Below are 24167 nucleotides of genomic sequence, written 5' to 3' on the forward strand. Positions count from 1 at the left end.
TCTGCCTTTCTTAAGCCAAAAGTGAGTGCTGCACCTACCCACAGTCTTACTTAAAGTGAATGGACAATTTAATCTTCAGAAAATGGGACTTTCTAGGCACAGAGCTACAGGCTGTCCTATCAGTGAGGAACAGATATACCCAAAAAGGTATAAGAACATGCACTTGGCATGCAAATTGTCTATTTTACTGTGTGTTTATTTTTTTAATTATTTTTACTATTTTAAAACCAATTCAGCTTCATCAGTTAACGAGCTAACTGATGTGAGGAGAAGGAGAAGAAACATACAGGTCCCTTAATGTTGAATGAATCAATATTGCTTGTAAAGCAATTACAGATTTGTAATACCCATAAATACAATTTCTCTAGTCTAAACTAGTCTAAATGGTGGGAGAATTCCATATTACACAAATCTGTCTGAAAGCAAGACAGACTTCTCTTTCTCAAGTCTAGAGACTCTGTACCTCATCTCACATCTGAGTTAAAACTTGCTACACACTTTATTCTTCTTCATTTTTCTCTTTAAAACATATTTTACCATTGGAAAGCTTTTGTAGGATAATGTGCATGCAAAAGAGCCAAAGGCTTCCAGGTGATGTTTGAAGGTGGGGATGTGTCTCAGGCCAGGTCCACCCATCATCCTCACTTCATCATCACATATTCCTCATAAGCTGAGCTGTGACCAGATCAAAGAGAGGGTGGGTTTGTTTCATTTTGTTTTATCTTGAGGCAGCTCTGACAGTCCTTGAGTGCAGCAAGCACACAACAAATCCTTCTTTCGGGATGTATGGTATTTATAATGGGAAAACTTTGCACCTTCCTTCAGGTACTTATCACAGCTTATGACCCCTTTGTCATTTGATCTGATAATTCTGAATTACTGGAGTTTTTAGCGACAAAATTAGCAACACAGGGCTAAAAAGGGTTTTGGGTTAGGTTTCTGTCTTTTTTCTTTTATTCCTTCCAACATGTAAGAATTTCTAATGTACTTGTAAGGAACCTAAAACTTTTATTAGCACCTACAGCCAAGACTTCCAAACTTGCTGTCTGCAGAACTTTGAAAATCTATTGTGCGCCATGAGATCCTGATCAAAGGGTCCCATCCAGTCTATGCAAGATACAATTAAAGTGGATCTCAAAGTATCTATTGCTGAAATGTGTTTTCAAAGATTAGCAGTAACACAGACTGCAACAGACTGCGCTTTTATCTGCCAACCTGATTTTAAAGATCCCAAGCAGGTTTAATGAAGAGTTGGAGCTTGTAGTTAAAGAATCAACTTTAAGTTTTACCTCTTGATTATCTTTAATTATATGCAATGCCAAGTAAGACAAGCATTACTCATTATTTTTATTTACAGTAGTAGCTGTAGTCAGGAGGTCCTTGAGTGTTTCTAGTATCTGCTCATCCCAAAAGAGCACCAGAGAATAGACATTAGCTGGTGACAAGGTCCTGACTCAGGTGTTGTGAAGGAGGAGGTTGTAGTTCTGTACCTGGCACAAGGGCTGCCTGCACTGGGCCATGGCAGCCCCCATTGCCCGGGTGCTGCTCTGGTGAGGCTCTCTCTCAACAAACCCCTTTTCTTGGAGTGCAATCTCAAGTATTTGAGAGCCATACAAGTATTTTAGTACTAGTCAGATACGTAGATTCAGTCTACATACGTGTATGTGTATAAATACCCTTCTGGGCTTCACTTTCCTCATCACTCTGGAATGGCCTTTGGGCTTGGGATTGGGTGCTTGAAGATTTGGAGAACCCTCTTGCCATAGACTTTTCAATCTGCCTCTCTTCTTTTCTTCTGTCCCTCCAAGATCACAAATCAGACAGACAGCTCTTCCTAAAACTTTTCAGTTGTTGCCTTTTATATGGCCTGGCACTTCAAGAGATGTCAGCCTCCAGCTGACTGGACAGACTGGTTTTTGCAGCTCATTCAGCTCTATGGTGGAAGGGGATTCCACTTGCACAGGAGATCAGCTGTGCTTGATGGCTTCCTACACTTCCCACGTAGTGCACTGGTTATCTGCTTACTCTCAAAGGCTTCAGACAAGTTGAATTCTCCAGGGGCAACAAACAAGGATTTTAACAACTCCTACAAGAGCTATGTAACTTTAACAGCTGAAAAAATTCACACTAATGCATATTAGGTACTCTTTAGTTTATCAAAGTTGGAATTAGAAATCTAAATGCCTCCATTTAGAGGCATTTAGAATAGAATAAGGCATAAGAGGCGCAGATTTTTAAGAAATTTGACTATGCAAAAAATGGGAATATTTTCATTTCGGTCCATCTGCTTGGAAAAAATATCATAATAGCACCAGTGCATGTGATTTCCTAATTTAAATGCATCTTTTAAAATAGAAATATGTAATAAAATGATCTTTTAAACTGTAGCCTTACTCAAGGCTCATGGAATATCCATGATGCTCTAATCAATTCACCTAAATGTGATCAAATGAAAAGCAAACTAATTCAGGTGCTTGTACTTATCAGTTTTGTGTTGGGTCTTATTTGCATGTGTGTGTGAAGGATTTTTTAGCAAATAAATGACAATATAGAATAAAACCAGTAAAATGAAAAAAAGCACACCTTTTTTAAAATAAAGTAATAGTTTTACTAATGTAAAAATATTAGTGTCAGTAAAGAGCAACAAGCAATATTCAGATAGAAATCTACAATTAGATTTTTGTGGGTGAGTTCTATTTCTGACAAACAACAAAGGAAATGTAACTGATGCTGACATCCATCCCTAATTGAAGTCTGGCAAGCCTTTTTGAAAGAAACACAAACACTTACAAGCTTTCTGCCCAAACTAGAACTAAACCATTTAGATCTCCTCTCATTCTTTTCATTCCTCATTACTTTTCATTTATAGACACTGCCGGGTGCCAGCTGGGGCACAGCACAGAAACAGCAAACTGCAGATGATGGCTATTTCTGATGTTTCAAGCAGAACCAGAAGCTGAATCTGTTAAGAAAAAAACCCCAGCAGATACAACAGAAAAGCAGAAGTTCTTCTGAGCTTTTCACCTCACATTTAATGTATCTGGTTAGTTTAGACAATAATCCAAGCTGCTTTTATAGGTGTAGTACATTGTTGTTAGAAACTTTGGATCATTTTGCTGTACACCTGTTTCTCACATCTATAAGTAATGCATTTCTTTAAATTAGCATGTAACACTGTATCATTTTGCTGTAAATGACCAGTTTGAGTTTTCAGCAGGAGGTAAAGATGTGCTTGTGAATTATTTGTCCATTATTCTCATTATATTTAAGTGTCCCATGTATGGCTAAAAATCAGAGGGCATCACCATTATAACCTTGCAGAGTTTTGAAGTCAGTTCTAGATAAAATGTCAACATTTAAATATTCAAAACTATTAATTTAGGCAAGGATTTTTCCTGATGCACTTACTCTTAAATTGATTGTTTATACCATATTTTATTGTATTTAGAAGGATAACACAAATAATGCTAAAGAGCTCCTTAAAAGGAAGGAAAACTTCCTGCACAAATGATTTAACAATTAAACTACTTATTGAAGATATACTGAGCATATTTTTCTTAATTTATATTAATGTTGAACCACTTGGTAAATTAATGCTGGCTTTGTTTATTATCTTACAGGAAGCTTCAAAAGATGGTGCATGACATCAAGAAAAATGAAAGTGGGATAATAAACAAGTTCAAAAAGTAAGTTTGCAATGCCAATCCCTAGTTTTATCAATGTGGGGAAGTTTGGATTATGAGCAGAGTGGTGTGTGGTACTTCAGTGATGGGACCATTGTCATTCCAGAGGGATGCACTTCCATGCATGGAAGGAGCTTTGGTTCGGACTGCAACCTGCAGAATGGTCATCAGTATTAAGATTATCATAAAGGAGTTGCAGAACTGGAGTCCAATGATAGGTTGTGTTTGTAGCCTTGAAAAAAAACAGTATTTGAGTGAAGAGCCTTTTTTTGAATGTTTGCTGGGAATGGTCATTGCTTGTTGTTTGCATTGTCTGCCTTTCTCCTTAGGCAACTGTTTAGGCTTCCTGCTGCAATTAAGTTGAATTTGAGCTCCACCTTGAACCAACTGGTCAGACATCATACTTAAAATTCCCATAAAAATGCACAGTCCTCCTGTGTTTCAGTCTCATAAAACAAAATGCAGAATTACCTAGCGCCCTTATTCTAGTAAGACATACTGAACAACATGCAGATTGTGTCACGTGCATGAAAGTATTATAAAATATTCATATGTATTTATACATAGAAAGAAATACCAGTAATTTTGCATCCTTGTCAAATGAATACACTATTCACTGTTTCCAGACAAACATCTATTTAAAGCAATTAGCTATTTAGCACACTTTTCTTAATGCAACAGCTCATTTGCATTGAAATTCCATTTGGATGTGATTTTCTCATTCAGATGTGTTTCTTTACATGGGTCATTGGCAACAAAAGTATTAAGTACTTTTAGAAGTTAATTACAACACCTATCTGCAGTGTTTCCAGGACAACCGTGTTAAATTCTAGAAATACAACTCTTGTACATAAAAGACACGTGGAAGCATTGTTTTAAATTGTTTTTAAAGAGGGACCGTGATGGCAGAGTTGAGGGGAAGCAGCTAATTCTGGGTGTAGCTGCAGTGTTCAGCCAGCTGCTGGCAGGTGTGGCTGTGCCGGAGCTCAGGAGAGCCCGGGCTGGTGTTTGTGGGCAGCTGCTGGAGCTGCCAGAGGAGGGGATGCGCTCCCAGGAGCAGCAGGACTGCCCGGCTCTCCTGTTCCCCCGGCAGGAGGGGTGATCTTGGCCTCCTTTGTGCTCTCATTTCCACAGCTGTGTTTTCTGCCCACAGACCCTGAGCACGCTCTGATGGTAAAGCTCCTGATCTATCAGATAGATTGTGGAGATAATTTTTTTCCTGTTTTCATCCTCTTTCACGCTAAGATTGCTGCAATTCACAGTTAATCACAGTCACTTGCTGTACTTATTTCCATGCAAGCACAAAAGAGAGTTTCCCATAAAATGGCCCTCTTTCAACTACTTGGGGTTTTAAGTAAATTTGTGGGGTTTTTTTAGCATGGTGACCACTGTGTTCACCACCCATCTACAAAAGACTCATTTTCACCTGGGACCTGCTCACAGGGAAGAGCTGCTAGGCTGTCCAAGGCTTTTTGTGGGGTTTTGGAGGGGAGAGGGTTAGAGCTTTCTTATAGTTGTTGCTTTTTAATAAAGGGTGGCTTCCTACTTCTCAGTAGTTGTTTAACTCCAATTAATAATGTTCCAGTGGACTCAGTTCAAAAGCCTCGGAGAGGAAAGATGACAAAAACAACAGAAGCATCTAAGGTTTATCATTTGGAGGCTACAAAGTGTCTCCTGTAGTAGCCTGAACGTGAATTCTGATGTTAATCAGTTGCTCTGAAGCTGGGAAGGTCATCATTAAGTGTCAAAGATCGCTCCTATAGCACTGTAATTCTTTGATTCACTCAAGATAAAATATATATATATATATAAAAGAGCAGACTCATAAAAACTCAAAGTATGACTGCAGCACAAAACTCACATGTCAACTCTCCCAGTTATAAGAACACAAAGAACACGAGGTATAAAAGCATAATAATCTTTCCGATGTTACTGTGATTCATCTGAGTCATAATAATCGTTTTTGCAGCTATGAAGATCAGAAATTTAATTTTTAAAAATTGAAGAATTTCTGATATTTGCACATGACTTCAGAGTTCAATTCTTGAACCCAACACATAATGAGACTTGCAATAAAAGCATGAGCTGACAGCACTGATAAGGATATGTACAAGAGGTGCTAAGCTTTACAGGATTAGAGCTGGCTGTGTTCCTTACTGTGCAATCTTTGGGGGCTTTTTGTTTGTAAAAACAAACAAAACATGGTTATCCAGATGATCACTACTTCCATTTCAGTAAAGGATTATTTTATTAAATGTCAAAGTTCTAAACATGACTGAAGCAGGAAGAAATTTATTTAATATGGATTTTGTGTAGCATAGATTCATCTAAATGTTGGGAAATAAAATCAAAATGAAACCTATTATAAGTAGAAATAATTTTAGAGAATTCAAATAGTGTACTTGCATATCTGAAGCCTAAAGTTGTCACCCAGGTGTATGCTGTAACCCTCTGCTACACAAATTGAAAGAATTATCAAATATTTGTGAAATGCAGGTGACTAACTAATGACTTATTAGCAGTATTTGTTAAAACACTTCTAAAATCTGGACTGGATCCTGATTTTGCAGAAATTTAAAAGGCCTTGCATCAAAACCTTTGCTATCCAGTCTAGTTCATCTGTGGGGTGCAGGTGGGGAGGAATTAATCTACTATCCATGTATGTCTTAAAGGTGTGTGGAAAGCAGGCTGAGCAGTCCTGGTAGCAGGAAAGAAATAGAAAGGTTGTTTTTTCATTGCTTAAAAGTTCCTGTTTGTTCCCCATTCCGACTCAGCGTTTTCTGGCAGTAAAAATATTGGCCACTGCAGGGTAGCTGTCACCTGCTTGCCCTTAATCACATGCAAAGCTGTTTACAGCCCTGAGTCCCAGCTGCTGTGCAGATCACAGTGTCAGGGATGTACTCAGGTGTAGAAGCAATGAGTGCAGCCAGCATTGGATAAACAGTGAGAGCTGGGGGCATTTTTTTCATACTCACATCCTTGGTAATACAGGACAGGGAAGCAGAGCAATCATAGGTTTCAGGATGGAGGATGGTGGCCTATGCTTGAAACACACTGTAAAGACAGAGCACTCATCTGTGCATCATCAGCTTTCAGCCTCGAGGCTTTCTTCAGTGGAATCCTGGCTCCACTGAAGTTGAGTCTTAAAAGTAGCACTGCATGCACAGCAAAGTCAGGACTTCAGGTGAAGTTTTGCATGTGCTGACCTACTGTGTTGAATAAGAAACAAGAAGTTCAGTTTATTCTCCATGTTGTAATATCCCATCCTTCACCAAGCCATCAGAAATCATGCACTTGTACTCATGTTTCTGACTGCACACTATCCAAATGGGTCCATTTCTTGAACATTTGCCATGTGACCTGGAAAATGGAACAAAGATGCTTTACCCAGCTTTTTAGTTGGGTAAGTCTTTGCTTCAGATTTGTGTGGTCCATTTTTCTATGTCATTTATAATTTAAGCAGTAAAATAGTTGTGTCACTATTCAGGCAGAAAAATAGTTGTGTCACTAAATATCTCTTCAACCTGCGTAGCTACAACTAAAAGGCATTCATGATCAAACCCTTGGCAGAGGGAAAAGCAGTATTTTATCAACCAAACAGTGAGAGAAAGTACCAAAATCAAGCTGTACCACACTTAGAAAAAGAAGACAGGAAAATGTATAATACCTGATTTTAACTGTTACACTGAAGGAACATGAAAATTACTGTGTAACTGAATAGAATGGTTTGAGTGTCAGGATTTTTATTACTAAAACTGCCACATCATATTGTAAGAACATGTGTGAAAGAGTCATAATAACAATTTCAAAAAAAATCCCTTTCAGTTTAATTTTGTCTTGTACAACTTCTGCATAATTCCACATGTATAACAAACTCTTCCACTAGGAATACACAGTTCAGGAAAAGTTCATCTGTTCTCATCACACCTTTTGGACCTCTGAAAATGTTTCTAGCAAAGTCCAATTAATTTATTGTGTAATCACAAGTGTGATGTTCTAGTGCATGTAAAGCTAATACATACTATAAATACTCAGGTCAGAAAAGATGCCAATATAATTTTTGTAAAAACTGTTATGTTAAAATGGTTCCTAACAAGGGAGTGGAATTTGTACAGACTTAACAATACAAAAAAGCAAGGGACTTCTGAAAACAGTAAGTTTTCAGACATATCTTAAATGCTGGGGGACTGAGCAGAAACACTAGTAGGGAAATGCACCTGTGGGAAAATTTAAGTGCTACGTGTAAAGGTCTACTAATATGTGTGTTTGATTGTTTTTCTGGGTGTAGCCTGTAGAAACAAGTGTTGCTAGAGCAAAACACCCAGATCTCTGCTGCAGTTTATTTTAAAATTCTTCACTCAAAACAGAAAACACAAATGTGTTACAAATTCTAAGTAATACATTTGCAGCTCCTACAGGACGATATATTAAGTACATGCCTAAATGTTTTGTTGGATCAAGCTCAGCATATTATAGGGGGAAATCTTGGAATATATTGTTTTAAAATGGAATAATTTATTCCTTAAAAGCTATTCTGAATTTTTGTACCCTGCATTATATTCTTATGTGAGAAGCATCTCTAACATATGAAGTGTCTCAAGCGCTCCCTGGTTATTTGTTGAAGCTCCAGTATATGTGCTAGGATTAAATACATTTAAATATGCATGGTCAGTTGGATGGCATTTGATTCTTGCAGTCCCTTCTCAGTAACTTCAGGGAGCAGGACAGAGTCAGTTGCCATTCTGCAAGGATCTGTGTGGACGGTGAGGTCAGAGCCTGCAGTAGCTGGGTAACCACGCCTTGGTGTAGGGTTGTGTCTTTTGAACTTGTGTTGTGGTTTGCACATTGGGTAGAGCTCTGGCTCCTGTAAAGTGAATCTGCAGCTGACTTCAAAAGAGCTTGGATTCCAGTTCTGGCACTCGTAAAATCATACCAGTACCATGAAAACGTCTTTTTAAGTGGATTTGAATTTTAGAATAAATAACATATTTGAAAAGATTCTAGCAAATACAGATGTGGCCGTGAACCGTTTCAGCTCTGTGACAGAAACATTATTTCTTTTCTTCTGTTGATATTCAGGTTCCAAAATGAACAAGTGGCCTTAATTTGCAAAACTGGGAAAGATACTTGGGATCGGTATGCTATTCCATAGCTGCACATGGCATGATAGGCTGCTTAGACACAGACCTCTGTTCTTCCCTCGTGTGCTTTCGTTATAACGTATTTACACTTTCTGCCAGGGCCACTGCCAGGATTTACAGGGCCTGGTACCGAGCGTGGATGATTTCTCTTTAGCAGCTTACAAATGTGTGATATTGCTTAGCCGTGTACTTTATACCATGACCCAGAGAGCCTCTTACTGTTGCCTCAGTTCCACTATTTTCCAAGTCTCCACCATTTCCAAACAACTCGTGGCAGATATGTTGTAAAATACATCAAGAGATCTTGGTCTCCCCTTCCTAAGATGTGAGATGAGCCCTGGCAGTGGCCCTGGGATTTTCTATCTAACATGGCTGTGCTAACCTGGACAGAGGACCAGAGCGGAGCTGTTGAGAATGCTTTTTAGTTTACTGTTTGTACACTGAGTTACATTATGCTTCAGGAAGTTAAAACCTCTGAGGAGTCAGCTATCCACCATTAGTGTCGTTAGCCATGAACAAAGCAGGCTAACGTTGCAAAAATTATCTTCCTGGTCTGGTTTCTGTTTCGTTTGGGGGATTGGTCTTTTTTGAGTTTTAGCAATACCTGCACCATTTATTCATTGATTGATTCATGTATATGGGGTTTTTGGCGACTGTCTGAGCAACAGAATTCCATTAATTCAACCCATTAATTTCTCAAAACAGACAGGAAAATTTGTAAGTTGATGTGGTAGTGCCAGCCTGCCACCACCCTGAGTAAAAGTGGCGCCTGAACAATGATACCTAGGCAGCAACCCTAAATAGGACCTAAATATTGAGTGTCAAATTCTTGTGGTAAAGCAACATTTGTTAACACTATTGCTCAGAGATCCAAAAAACCATTTTCAATTCTTTTTGTGTTTTTTTTAATTATTTGCTTATTTTTGCAAATTAATTTGTTAGGACCTGACTGAAGAATGAGTGATGTCATCAGTTTAGTAGACAAAGCTTCAGGTCCACAGTGAGATCTCATCAGTGCTACAAGGAAGCTGTCAGACAATGTTCAAAAGTCGCTTTAAAGAACAATTTTAATTATGTCATTATGTTAATGTTTTATCTGGCTACTAAAAACAAAGGATTGTTGTTTTTTCCTTCTGCAGAGGCATCAGTCTGGCCTGTGATGCCACACATGCACCATTCATCTTGACTTTAAACCCAAATTCTTCTCTTTCATTACAGGGTACTGAAATAATTCAACTGACTGTAATTCAAAATTCAATGTATTCTTTGGACAACTACAAGTTAGTAAGGAGGAGTATACATGAATACACACATATATACATATATATGTATGTGTGTATGTGTTTACACATATGTGTACTTCTGCCTCCTAGATATATATATATGTGCACATACTTATGAACCTTCCTGTATAGCCAAAAAGATCCTTTCAGTATTTCTACAAATCAGTCATCTTTTGATTCACTTGGTATGTGATGCCATTGTAACAGTTTTTACCAAAAAAGGGACATAACATCATAAAATAATAAAAAGTAGAATCTTTCACTGAGAGACCTGGTATATATTTAAATATTAACCATCAAAAAAAGTGCATGCAAAATTATTTCGTTCTGAAAATACAAATGGAGAGTGCTTACACCACTTTCTTATACCACAGTCTTAATAAAGCCTCTGTGAACCTGAACAGATTTTCATCTTCTGATAGATCATCATTTATTTCTGCCCCCTATTTTATCTCGTTCTGGAAATGAAGACGTGGGGTGAGCAAAGAAGCTGTCCTTTCAACATATGTTCTTAGTGAAAAAAATATATTCTCAGATTCTATTTTATTATTTTATCAGTTTCTAGCTTTTGAAAGCATTCTTCTACAGCTGTTTGCTAAGTATCTGTGATGGTAATCTGTATTTCTTTAGCTGCGGGTATCTTTAGTTATCAGCTTTTTAATGTGTCTGGCTAATACTCCTTTCTAGTGGATGTTACTGATGAGATCATAAATGTAATAATTATAATTTACAGCCTTAAAAAAAAGCCACCGCCAAGTCTGCCACAAAGGGATTATGCTTCAGGTAAGGCTGTATTAATGTAAATTTAAACTGCATGTCTGTGTTAATTTGCTATCTATATGCCTAACAGTATTTCAGCTATGCAGTGCCTCATAATTTGTTTTTAATGAGAGAACAAGATACCATTATCAACAACTCTGAAGGTAGTTCACACCTCTGAAATGAAAGGCAAGAAAGAAATGATTAATTGTGCCAGCATAAAGAGTAGCAAGTAACCACTCTTTCAAAATCAGTCTTAATCAGAGTTCTGTATCAAGGCTGCTGTAAAAATGGAGGAGAATTTGCATGCAGCCCCTTTTTACAGAAACTGTGAAAGTAAATACAAAAGAAATTGAACAAATATATCATTACAGATTTAAAATCTTAATGCTATTAATGTAATGATGACATCATGAATTATCTTAAAGGTAGAATCATCATGAATTATCTTAAAGGTAGACCTTTACTTGCTTATCATACAGTGCTGTCCACAAACTAGTTCATATATGTTTTTACAAGTTAACAGCCATCTTGCTAAGATAAGAATAGAAGAAAGCAGGACAAAGTTTGGAACTTATCAGATAACTGTTCCCTGTTTAATATAAACACAGCTGACTTTAACCAGGGCCCAGAGATCAGCAAGAGTTCCATTATCTAGAAATTGGCACCCCTACTTAAAAATGAGATGCATTAGCAGGACATTGTGGGTAAAGTGCATGCTCTGCTGTTCAGACTATGCACACTTTGTCATTTTCTAATGCTTTTCCAACAGTTCTGAAATAAGGTGTCAAAAATAAGCAAAAAGGCATTTAATTTACTGTCCAAACAGATGTGTTGCTCAGAACTGTTTGGAAATTTTGCTTGCTCTTTTTTAACTGAATGTCATATCTATAGATTGAAAAACCAACCTAAGACAAACATTGATATTCATTATTACATCTCCTTAAATAACTCTAATGTTTGGTTTAGAACACGCAGACGATGAAGAGGAACAATGGTCAGATGATTTTGTAAGTACATATTTTGGGCTAGTAGGGTGTTACTGTGGCAACAAGTTAGCTCAAGAAATAATAATAAAAGTTTCTTTTAAAATCATCTACTTGTGGTTGAACTAAATACTATTGAAATGTTGTTATTTTTTACCTCAGTTTAATTCACAAGTAGCCACTGATTTTTAGCTACCTCAATTTTTTTTACATTCAGCTTAGAAGTACTTTAAGAAGCACAGTCAATGATTGCCATGAACACTAAGGTTTTTGGATAAGTAAGCACATGGCATCGATTTGAGGGACTTCCTAAACTGAACAATAATTTCAGAAATCAGAAGAAGGTTTTATGTGGGGCAGGAAGGGTGGGAGGGGTGAGGAGAGGAAGGCCTCTTCTTACTAAAAATGAAAACTTTGCTAAGATTTTAGAAAACATTCGAATGAAGCAATTCACGGCTGTCAGCCGTGTAAAGTAGTGGTGCAGCTGTCAGCCTGAAGTGACCAGTCTTCTTCTGGAGTCAGATCTTCAGTACCCCTTTAACTGGAAAGGGAGAGGAAGTGACAACACACCCTGAGATCCATCTGGCTGGATCTAGAAATGAACTGTTGTGGGAAAGGAAAGAAGCAATTGGTCCATAATTTGAAGACTGAGCTCTTCAAGTGAAAGGACTGCTTGGAGATAGCAAAAAGACAAGGAGCTCCTGTGAGGAGCAGAAGGGCAGGAGGCAGGAGAGCCTCTTTGCAAGAGGAAGCACAAAAAGGGAAGATGATGTGTCTGTTCAAGGGTACATTGTTGTAATTTTGTGTTATAGAATGCTATGAGATGAGAAATGGGGAGTTGTGTCTTTCTAGGACAGTGATTATGAAAATCCAGATGACCACTCTGACTCTGAGATGTATGTGGTCCCCAGTGAAGAGAATCCTGATGACAGCTATGAGCCACCTCCAAGTGAGAAGGAGAAAAAGAAGATTCCCTCTGCATTCCCTATTTCTAGGGGTGAATATGCAGGTAGATATGGAATAGTTAACTATGTCACCTTGATAATTGCTTTTTGATCAGTACCAGAAGAGAAGAGGCCCCAAATGCACTTATCTGTCCTTTCCTCAAGAGTTTGCTTTTAATTCTCTTACTCAGATCTTAAGCATTCAGGGGTATGATTTTTTTTAATTACAGCATGAAACAGGTTAGTATTGCCAGTAGTGATGTTTATAATTTTCATATAATGTGTCCTAGAGACTGCGATAGACGTCTACTAATGACAAAATTCAAGCAGAGGTCTGGGAGATACTGATAAGTTTGGGCTCCAAATTAATACACATATATTGATGCAGCAATTACTCTTAAGATGAAGCACATAAGACTAGACAGGTCCCTTCTTAAACTTCTCTGTTTCTCCAATCATTATTCCCAAAGCAGTAAAGAAGTAGCCCAAATATTCACTCCTTCAAAATAGGTACTAAGGATGATAAATATCCTAAAAAACAGGACAGAATCAAGATTTTATTTTCATCAGTCCAGTATAAAGGGATTTTTTTCTTTCTGATTTGATTCTTTTCAACCGTGGATATGTTGCATTGAAGTGAATGAAAGTTAGCTTCAGTTAATGAAGATTTGAGACATGGAGAAAAGAAACATTGACATGATGCCTGCTTTCATTTTTGTATGACACCAGACTGTTACTGGTTGTAGACTATTCATCAAAGTGTTAAAATATCACATATGTACTCACAGAAGTTTATCAGCCCTTCACCTGTGTGTTCTTTGAAAAGGGAAGGACCTGACCCCTCAGAGAACCTGGCATAATTAATGTTCCAGTCCCACCCAGTGTGATTTTTCTCATGTCTCATTTGCACTACCCCACGCAGGCAGCACCTTTTCCCCAGGGAGTTGAACAGTTGTTCATACAGCAGCCAGTGCCTGGGCACCCACTGCACTCGTACAGGCTGCTGCCCTGGGCAAGGGAGCAGGACCTGTTCACACACAAATCTCAACATCAGCTCCAGCTGTGCCCAGGTGTGCCATTTGACCTGTGCTGCAGCCACAGCAAAGGCTTCTGCACAAGCAGTAGAAGAAAGTGCAGAGACTAATGTGTAATTTTTACTAAAATTGTTGTTTTCTACTAATTAAAAGACAATCGCCCCAGTCACCAGAAGCTTCCTCCCATGAACAAACCTCTCCCAAGCACACCCAGTCCAGCCATGTCCAGACCAAAGAAACCATGTGTGCCATCCATGCCACTGCCATCTCCTGCTGCAAAACCAAAAGTGCCACCTAAGCCTAAGGAGTGCAGTGATGATGAGGTAAAGTTTACAGATATATTTGTTATAACTGTGTAAATGTCATAGCAATGCCATGGGCTGGTCTCATCTTACCCTTTGTAGTACAAATCATTTTGTACATCACTAACAGTGACCTTATCTGCCTGCCTTGAGCATCAGGGAGGCTCTTTAGACCATGCAATAGCTCCTGATCATCCATGACAAGCTGCAGGCAGTGGGGAGAGAGTAACCTCAAAGGCTCCAGGACTGGAGGGAAGGGAGGGCTTCCATGAACCAGTGGAATAATTCAATAAAGGGATTTCAGTCTTTGGGATTCCCTTCCACACAGATGATAAATGTCTGAAATAGGAGTCACTGTGAAATGGCAACTATTGTAAACTGCTGCCAGGGCTTCAATCCAAACAGTTTGATGGCATGATGGAGGCTTAACTGAGAGATTTTTGTCCTGAATTTCTCATAGGATAACTACATTGTGCCAGTGGACAATGATGATGATAACTATATTCAACCCACAGAAGGCAGCACGTCACTACCTACAAGATGTGAGTTTTAGTCATTTAAGCTTATAATTATTGCTTTATTAGGACTAATAGTGGAAAAATATGGGTCAAATTAATGGGTCTGTTTCTAGGGTTCAAAGAGTGGAGATGCAGCTATTAAAAAGAGATCACAGCCTGCAAAAAGGCACTTGGCTCCTTTGGCTTATGACAAGGCCAAGGAAAATTATTTTTTAACTATGGAAAGACATGTTTAATTTTTGCCTCTCTCAGCTGTTTCAAAGTCCAGCCCTTGTACAACCAGGAGGCTTCTCATATGACCTGCCTTCTTAACCAAGGGAGCAGTAGCATTAAAATTCTCTGTTTGCTGAAGTGCTTCAGGAGAAGAACAAGCATTTTTAGATATTTAGTAGATAAAGACAGACTTTGCTTTTTTTTTATCTCACTTTATATATAAATATATTTAGCTAGAAAATGAAACTACTACAGCCCAAAGGTGAAAAGTAAACAGAGAAGAGACTGTAGTTCTGCTGTCTGACATTACCAAACCTCTTCAGAAAGGCTGAAATACTGAATAATCCTTCATTTTTAAAATGAGAGCTGCTTTCTGACTCAGTTGATCTATTCAAGGTCACACAAAAGGTTGTAATTTGGACCTACTTAATATTCATTCTTATTGTATAAATGTTACATTGTTAGTTTGTAAACAGATATATATAAATATATGTCTATATATACACACATGCACGAATATATATATATGTACATTAATAAAATATGTTTTTAGCACCTGTGAACAGATATATGAAGACAACAAAGCCAGCCCCCCCTATTTCTCCAAAGCCTTCTCTTACTTCTGTTATGCAAGGTATGTGAAGCTTGCATTGCTGTTAGAATAAAAGAATGTAAAACTGTGAAATACTAAATTATGCCTGATGTATTCACACCACTAACCCTGTGACATACTAAAGTAAAACAAAAATATGTTCCCCTTTAGCTTTTCTGTGTTGTAGCAGTTGCTTTGTCTAGCTTGAACAGTAAATCCATTTTAAGCATGAATAAAACTAGAACAAGCTATTTGCCCCAAATTAATTTATTTTTAGTCTTCTGCTCTAGTGGAGGAATACAAATTGATCAATACAGCAAAAAGAATTATAGGACTCAGTATGTCAGTAATCCCATTTCACCATAGGAATCAAGAGCCAATACTTCAGACTTAACCATATAGAAATTCTCTACAGGCTAATGTCTTGCATGGCCTTTTATAACAGTGTTCCCATTGAGGTTCTGTAAAGAGCAGTTTATTTGGAAAAGAAACAAAAGCAGAAGCAAATAAGAGGAATCCTACTTGCTTTTGTAAATTCAGATATTTTTGTTAATCTCTCTCTTCCAACTTAGACTTGTTTTGCATCCTCAGTCTCATTAATTGCTTGGATGTATCCTTTCCAGACATGACACAGTTCTTTAAAAAGCTTTGCATATTCATTAGCAATGTGTTTAGCTTTAAAGTCACAAACTACAAGTCATAAACTAACATTTGTTATGAATTGCTTAAGACTTCGTGAGTTATTTTGCAGACATTTTAAAATGCCCTTTTCAATCTCAGCCTTTCTGTAAATCAGTGTCAAGCAACAACGAGCTCCTGACAGATGTTACTGCAGAATAAAACATCTCCCCCTGGTGGGAGCTGGGACACTTGAGTGCAGTAAAGTGATGAAACCAGACATGAAATTTACTGAAATAGGATTCTGTTTGCATCGAAGAAACTGGGCATAGATGAAGATGCTGGTGGTTTTTTCTTCCAAGATCTATGAACTAAAATGTAGTTGTGGGTCAGAACTCAGGGAGGGATGTTGGCCATGCAAATGAGCCAGCTTGTATTTATGACTGACCTGATTTCTTCCTCCCTGAGTCAAGGAAAAGCTAAATGCTACTACAGGTGTGATAACACATTTCTTACAAACTGACCCAGGTTTGCACAACACAAGCATTCATCTTGCTTGCAGCAGGGAGGGAATGAGAAGAAAAACAAAACAATAAAAAGGTTTTGCAATGGGAGGAAACTTGATTAATATAGTGACTGTATATCAGAATTCCTTCAGATTTCACCTGAAGTTTTCCCTACAAGACAGGGGTTGTTGCTGCTCCAGGGTGGCAGATCCAAATTCTGAGCAGATTCTTCAAGTTATTTTTCCAGAGTCAGAAGCATGACTGATAGAAATTCAGATCAGCTTTTATGGTAACATGCAGTATGGTTTTGCTACACTAAAGAATGCTTTTTATTTCTTCCCTGTCCTGTAGAAGTCTACGAGGTTCCTGAAGAAGAGGTGAGGCCTTTCTACAGTATCAATCCCGTTGCCCTCAGGCAGGGTACAGATGTGACTGAGAGAAAAGATTATCAGCCTTTCAAAAGGGAAAACTGGGAACATAACTCTTCCTGCACTTAAAGCTTTCTGACACTCCCTTTTCAGAAAAGCTGGCAAACCATTTCAAAAGAGTAAATGGGAAGGGGAAAGTTTCCCAGTCCTCTGTGATAGTGATCCAATCTGTGAAGCAGCAGCCTAAGGGAATGTTTTGCAGAAGAACTGCAGCAGAGGAGCAGTGACAGTTCTGACACAGTAATTTTTTTCCCATTTGCTGGTACTGACATAACATATGGCCAAAGCAGATTTACTGATGTTGAGTTCTTGCCTGTCCCATCCTAATGTAGATTACCAGACAGAGCTGTAGTAGAAATCTGTATCACAATGCAAAAATAATATCTTGATGTGATAACATAAATAGGATCATAATATCTATTTTATGAAATTAAAAAGTGACTAAAAAACAATTCAGTGCATTTTCTCTTACAGGAAAAACCATCACCACCACCAGTAACCAGGTAACCCATTGCTGTCAATGTTTGTGCATTATTTAAAACTGTCAGAAAATATTTTTTCTCATCTACATACTACATGTCTGGTAATTCTTTCTCTAGAAGAAATACAGTAACAGAAGTAAGAAATACATTCAGTAAATTGTATGTATTGAGGTTACTTATTAGAATTTTGAGGGGGTAAGGGAGAAGAAAGAGAGGTTTTGTTTGTATTCACTGTTGTTAAATGTAATTTTCCTTTATTAATTCATGTTTAATTACTAGGTTCACCAAGCCACTCATGTTCATGCCTGCTCAGAGTACAGAGCACTCCCACATGCACAGCATGACCAGAGAGTCACCTAAGCAGGATAATTCCAGGTAAGTTAACAGCAGCTTAGATCAATAGGAAATATTAGCAGAGAAAAAAAATCTTCTCTCTAATGTGTAGACTTCAAACAATAAACAGTTGTCAGGCCACTCAAATAGCTAGGGATGCTAGGACAAGGTGAGAACCAAAAGCTCTCCTTGCTTTGTGAACTTCTGTGTTGAAGGCAGTTTGCCATTTAGATAGGATTTTCTTAAATAACCCTTCAGGGATCCAGTACAGGGATAAAATATCTCTGCCAGCCAGTTTAAGGTCCTATTAGCCATCTCTGAACCCTTGCAAATTAGATGTTTTTGCAGTTGTATAAAATTGCTTGTCAAGAAACTGGGCTCAGTAAATCCATTGTTTATATCCCAAGTCTCTGTCAGAAAAGGGCAAAATCATACTTGAGTGTGCAGCCTACTTCACTCCTGTGTCCCCAGAAGCATAGAAAGCTGCATCATAAGCCCTGCCTCCTCTCTAGGTCATTATTTTACAGAGGATGTTATGTGCCCCCAGAAGGAGGCATCCACAGTACTCTGTGTGTGAGGGTGTCTGGTGAGGTCCAGGACAGGAGCTGTTCCAGAGTAGTTCCACACCAAGGGCACAGCATCCACACAAGTACTGTAGCTGTGTAGAGCTGCAATCAAATCCATTTACTGCAGACCTCCTTCCCTCTAGATCTTAAAAAGCCTATCAGGGCCAATTAAATAAATAAATCCTATTCATTATAACTTATTGTGTGTATTTTTCAGAAATATTTTGCCTGTCCCCAGAAGTCGTCTTCATCCAAAACCAGTGAGTAATTAATGGGCCACTCTAAAAGAATGTGTTACATTTAGTCCTGTGTTTCATATCTAAAGAGATGGATTATCTATTTATTATCTGGATTAAATAACAGAAACAGATGACTGAATGCCAGATTCATCTAATATTGTGATTGTTGCTATTAATCCTTTGGGCAAAAGAGCACTGGACATCTGTATTGATCCAAGACAAAGTTCAAATGTTTTTTGGGATATAAGGGATATATATATATGTTTCAGTCCGCAAAAACAATTTCTTGTACCAGTTGTACTTCAGGAACTTTACTTTAAGCAGCAGAGGATTATTCTGCCCAATCTGAAGCACTTTTCCTTAAGCCTCATTCCTCTCAGATGGTGAATGATTATTGCTTTCTGAAAATGGAAACCTTCTAAAATGTCAGACTGGATAGTGTGAATAACCAGTGTCACTAGAAAATGCAGTCCTTGAAGGACTCATTACAAGCCTTGGGTCCTAAGGCTGTGTTTCAGACAGTCCTTATCTCCCTCTGCCTCCCTCTGCTCTTATGCCATCTGTCCCTTCCACTGTGCTAAGTTGTTTTAAGCAAACTATTTGGAAACTTGTCCAGCTGCAGAAAGGAGCAAAAGCAAATCTTTTTCAGCCAGATTAGCTCCATTAACTGATCTACACCATAGCTCTACTCACAGCTGTGCTAGTTTGAGAGGGTCTTCCTGAGGAGCCAACCATCCAGAACAGAGCAGTGTGTCAATTGTGTCAGCATCTGTGCCAAAAGCTGCATGCTCAGACCCTGTCCCAGCCCTGAATTGTCCCTAGGAAATAATCAGTCTACCAATAACTATATAGAGAAATTAGACACTTGAAACCAGGAATTTGGGGTCATATAACAGGATTAGAAGTTATGGTAACAGTGCAGATGGTATATGAGTATCTTATAGTCTTCAGTCTTTAAATTTCTAGACGTGCCAAGCAGTTTGTATGTACAACAGCATTTTAGTTTCCCTTCCACCTGATCACAAAGTTCTTCCCATTTAGATCTGTATCCTGTGGGATTCTGAACAAATCCAAAGCAGTGCCAAATTTGGGATTTCTCTTTTAGGAAATAGTTTGATTTCTCAGCTTTTCTTACCAATACAATATAAGAAAAAATCTCACATCTCAAGGGAGGATATTGGACAGAAATTCCACTATCTGATCAGCACTAAGAATACTCCTGCTTCAGAACAGACTCAAATGCCACATTGCTGCTGAAACCTCTCCATTAATGCATTTTCAAAGCTTGCATTTGAGATGGATATCATACTAGCTTTGCAGAGAATAAAAATAAACTATCCTTTAGCTGGAGCCACACTCTGAGTGAGTTACAGCTCCAAGATGAAGCTCCCAGACAAACACTCATTGGTACCATGAGTATATTCAGCTCCTGGGTGCTTGCAGCTCACAAGTTTGTCACAAGAGTCAGCCTAGGAAAGAGTTATCCAGTGCAATCCCAATCCTGGGATCTTTGCTTGTCTTGTAAGTGGCAGCCTTTACAATTTTATACAAATACAGGGTAATGAGCATGATGTTTGTCCGGTTCTCTGTTGTTCCTTTCCATCCCTGGCTACAGCACACCGACAAAGCCCAAACAAAAACGAAAACATCTGTTAACTGCTCCCATTCAGTCTGCTGGCAGCACTAACCAGCACTGATCATGTGCACAGAACTGTAACCCTTGTTCCTCTCAAAGGCCTGAGCTGACTGGGAGAAAAAATTTGCCATGTCTCATTTCCCCAGCTGGTGGGTGATGGATTACACCTCTCCAGCAAGAGAATGGAGGCATTTGTCACTAACATTAGTGAAAAGCCATTAGCTGGGTAGATGAAGACAGACAAATTAATAACTGGTGCTTCTTTGAAAGATACTTATCAGATGGGAGTCTTGCTTCCCTAAAAGTCAAGAAATGGGAGTCAAAATTAAGCATCTCCCAAAGAAGCCAGGAAATTAGGTGGATTGCTTCAATTCTAGCATGGTGATAAGAGGGTGTACTCAGTTTTCTCCATTCAGTGGAAGATGTGGTTTTGGTATGTTCAAATCTGCTGCAGAATTTCTGTCTTGCAGGTCAGAAATTAAACGTGAACCAAAAGGTATCACTGCAAAACTAAGGCTAGATTTTCTCAATACTTACTACAAGCAATCTCAAGATTATTAGAAAGTTCAAAATTTGATGGTTGCATAAAATTTTTCAAATAACATCATGAAAGTATTCTGGATACTATATGCCTTCTGTACAAATATTTCTTTAAAAATTACTACAGATACCAAAACCATATTGATTATTCACGCAGTTCTCATTTAATAATCAAAGAATCATTCAGGCTGAGAAAGACCTCTAAGATCAAGTTCCAGCTGTTAATCCAACACCACCATATTCACCAGTAAACCATGTCCATAAGTGCCACATCCACATGGCCTTGAACACCTCCAAGGATGGTGATTCCACCACTTCCCTTGGCAGCCCATTCCATGCCTGACCACCCTTTCAATGAAAACATTTTTTCTAATATCTAATCTAAACCTCTCCTGGTGCAGCATTAGGCCATTTCCTCTTGTCCTGTCACTTGTTATCTGGGAGAAAAGTCTGATATACTCCTTTCAGGTACTTGTAGAGAGCATTAAGGCCCCCCTGAGCCTCCTTTTCTCCAGGCTAAACATGCCCAACTACCTCAACCACTCCACATAGGACTTGTGCTTCAGTCCTTTCACTAGCCTTGTTCCCCTTCTCTGCTCCATTACCTCTGTGTCCTTCTGGTAGTGAAGGAATTAAAACTGAACACAGTAATTCCTTTTTTAATTCCTTCATATCAAATCTAACCTATTTTTCCATTGCAGGACCATGAAGCAAACAATAATGATGAAAGTAAGTATTCAGATGAAAATACAGCAATATGAGAGGAACTGAACATTTCTCAACTGAAAATGTTGAGAAAAAAATTAAAGCAGTGGATATTTTTTACCTCTATTACTAAAATGGCAATGAGGAAAATCCACTGTTCAGATACAGCTCACATAGCATACTAAATGTATTGCTTGCATCTCTAGGTCAGAGGTTCAATAACACACAGGAATCCAGATTTCCTACTGGAGCAGCTCCATCTCCGTTACCAAGGGGCCTGTGAGTAAAAAATGATAAAAGTACTTCTTTGATGGGGATGGGTTTGATAGGTGTATTAGGAGCTAACTCCTGTCCTTGCCTGTAACAATTAGAATTCAGGAATAATATTTATTCCTGTTTGTGAAAGATATCCTGAGTAGCTAAAGGCAAGCTGTTACTTTGCTGTTTCTGGAGGAACACTCTTTGTATGCCAAGTGGCCTTGCCCTTCACTGCCTGCCACTGATGGCAGATGCTGGCTGCCCTGGCTGTTTTAGTCCCATACTGCAGCACATGCAAGCCTGGAGGTGCAGAAAGCTTTCACTAAGTTCTCCTGCCCTCCTAACTCATGTTAATTATTGGACAGAGCTGTAGCTTCCTTGTGTAAGTACCTTCAGTGAGTGCCCACATTGCATCTGATAATACCCTTATTCCTTTTTTATTCTTCTTTGTTTCTAACTGGTACAAGTATCCAGTGAATCCCATCTTAGACAGAAATACCCTGAGAACCAATGAAACTGATGTTTAGTTGCTAAATGAATCCATGTATCTGCTAAGTAACCATATTCTTTTTCTTTTTCCTCCATACTTCAGCAAGAAAACTTCTAATGCAGTAATTTCACCAGTAAGTTGACTTGTAATTGTATAATCACCCAAAACTTCTATTATATTATTAATTTATTGTAAAACTTAGTTTTACCATGAGTTTGGTTACAAGATAAATGTAAAAAATCCTAGGGGAAAGAGTTACAAAGACAGGAAATATTTGGGTGCTATTACACAAGTGAAGATCAGTGATCTTTCTGCTCAAGCAGAAAAATATTTTGATCAAAGCAACGTTTCAATTCAATGCCCTGGGATGTAACAATAAAAACAGTGCATGAACTGAATAAATGAGAAATAGATAGGAACACAGACAATTCAGAAGTATTCCCAGAATGTACAGGGCTGCCTATGGAGAACATGAGTTCATTGAAAGTGATAGCTCAAGAAATATGCAGGATTTTACCAGAATTTGTCTGAGGTTTTTCAGTAATTCAAAAAATATCCAAAAACTTATTGTGGCAGAAAGTAAGAGGACTGGTTGAAATTTTCAAAGAAATTAATTAAAAAAATGTTTCAAAACTGGCAGTTTATTATCATTGTTTCAAAATGAAAGCAAAAAAAAAAAAATGGAAGATTGGTTCCAGTTTTACTGTGAGCTAAACCGACAGTTTAACTTCCAGTAAACAGAAGAAAATGTGTTCAGATATTTCTGTGCATAGTTCAGTACGGATGAGAATCCAATTTTCATTTTCAGGTACTTGGGATAGACTTCTGATTTTAGCTCCTGAGATAAGAATGAACCATCTATATTTTAGTTTTTCTCCATTTATTTATATCCACAAGCTGGGATTTTTTCCAAATCTCCTTTGCAAAATTGCAAACTTCAAGGTCATACAACTAGAGACTCTTCACAGAATGGCTATGTCCCTGCCTCCTAATTCTTCTGGGATGTTGTCAATTCTAAACCGTTTCACAAAAAGTATAAATGATAAACATTTGCTGTACAAGTGCCAGTTAATACTTGGTTGTCCTTCTCTTTTACTGCAGAAACCATGTTTACCTTCCAGAGAGACCTTAACTGCAAATGAAGGTAAATTATACCCACTAATGTGAAAAGTTGACATTTATCCGATTATTTTTTTACTAAAAACATGAAACAAACAGCACCACATTCAAGTTACTGTAGGTTTTTGAGGGGTGTTTGGTTTTAGCAGTTTCAAACTGGATCTGGGCAGCCTTAGTTGCAGTGAGTATCATTGTTCTCTGACAGCAGTCCCAGTAAAGCTGCTGAGGTTCCTGGCAGGGTAATGTAGCACAGTGATGGACCAGCAGTGTGTCCATGGAGCCCTGGAAGTGGAGAAGGGGGAAGGGAGGGACAGGCTCTGAACTCAGCCAGAAGCATCCCTCACAGAGCCGACTCCTGGCAAGAGGCAGTCCCTGGCACGGGCAGGGAATCCGTCCTGGCTGTGTCTGTGTGGCCAGGGAATCCATCCTGTCTGTGTAGGCAGGGAATCCATCCTGGCTGTGTCTGTGTGGGCAGGGAATCCATCCTGTCCTGGCTGTGTAGGCAGGGAATCCATCCTGTCCTGGCTGTGTCTGTGTGGGCAGGGAATCCATCCTGTCCTGGCTGTGTCTGTGTGGGCAGGGAATCCATCCTGTCCTGGCTGTGTCTGTGTGGGCAGGGAATCCATCCCGTCATGGCTGTGTCTGTATGAGCAGGGAATCCATCCTGGCTGTGTCTGTATGGGCAGGGAATCCATCCCGTCCTGGCTGTGTCTGTGTCTGTATGAGCAGGGAATCCATCCTGGCTGTGTCTGTGTGGGCAGGGAATCCATCCCGTCATGGCTGTGTCTGTGT

The 24167-nt window shown here is 38.7% G+C and overlaps 1 protein-coding gene across 9 annotated transcripts in view; it reads left to right on the plus strand.

Moving 5' to 3' along the window:
- Positions 1-24167, plus strand: part of BLNK (B cell linker) — a 90049-nt gene that overhangs the window by 56476 nt on the left and 9406 nt on the right. For 5 of the 9 annotated variants that reach the window (XM_063163444.1, XM_063163446.1, XM_063163447.1 and 2 more), the window contains exons 4-19: positions 3621-3686; positions 8763-8819; positions 10841-10890; positions 11836-11876; positions 12705-12861; positions 13984-14153; positions 14593-14674; positions 15417-15497; positions 16931-16956; positions 17482-17510; positions 17769-17864; positions 18606-18648; positions 21505-21532; positions 21715-21787; positions 22359-22389; positions 23358-23400. In XM_063163444.1, the coding sequence (XP_063019514.1) occupies positions 3621-3686; positions 8763-8819; positions 10841-10890; positions 11836-11876; positions 12705-12861; positions 13984-14153; positions 14593-14674; positions 15417-15497; positions 16931-16956; positions 17482-17510; positions 17769-17864; positions 18606-18648; positions 21505-21532; positions 21715-21787; positions 22359-22389; positions 23358-23400 (1073 nt within the window). Of the gene's footprint in view, positions 1-3620; positions 3687-8762; positions 8820-10840; positions 10891-11835; positions 11877-12704; positions 12862-13983; positions 14154-14592; positions 14675-15416; positions 15498-16930; positions 16957-17481; positions 17511-17768; positions 17865-18605; positions 18649-21504; positions 21533-21714; positions 21788-22358; positions 22390-23357; positions 23401-24167 lie in introns of those variants that run through there. The other 4 variants (XM_063163441.1, XM_063163445.1, XM_063163448.1 and 1 more) reach the window with 3 other exon arrangements.

This window comes from Melospiza melodia, chromosome 9 (genome assembly GCF_035770615.1).
Source record: "Melospiza melodia melodia isolate bMelMel2 chromosome 9, bMelMel2.pri, whole genome shotgun sequence".
Classification (NCBI taxonomy): domain Eukaryota; kingdom Metazoa; phylum Chordata; class Aves; order Passeriformes; family Passerellidae; genus Melospiza; species Melospiza melodia.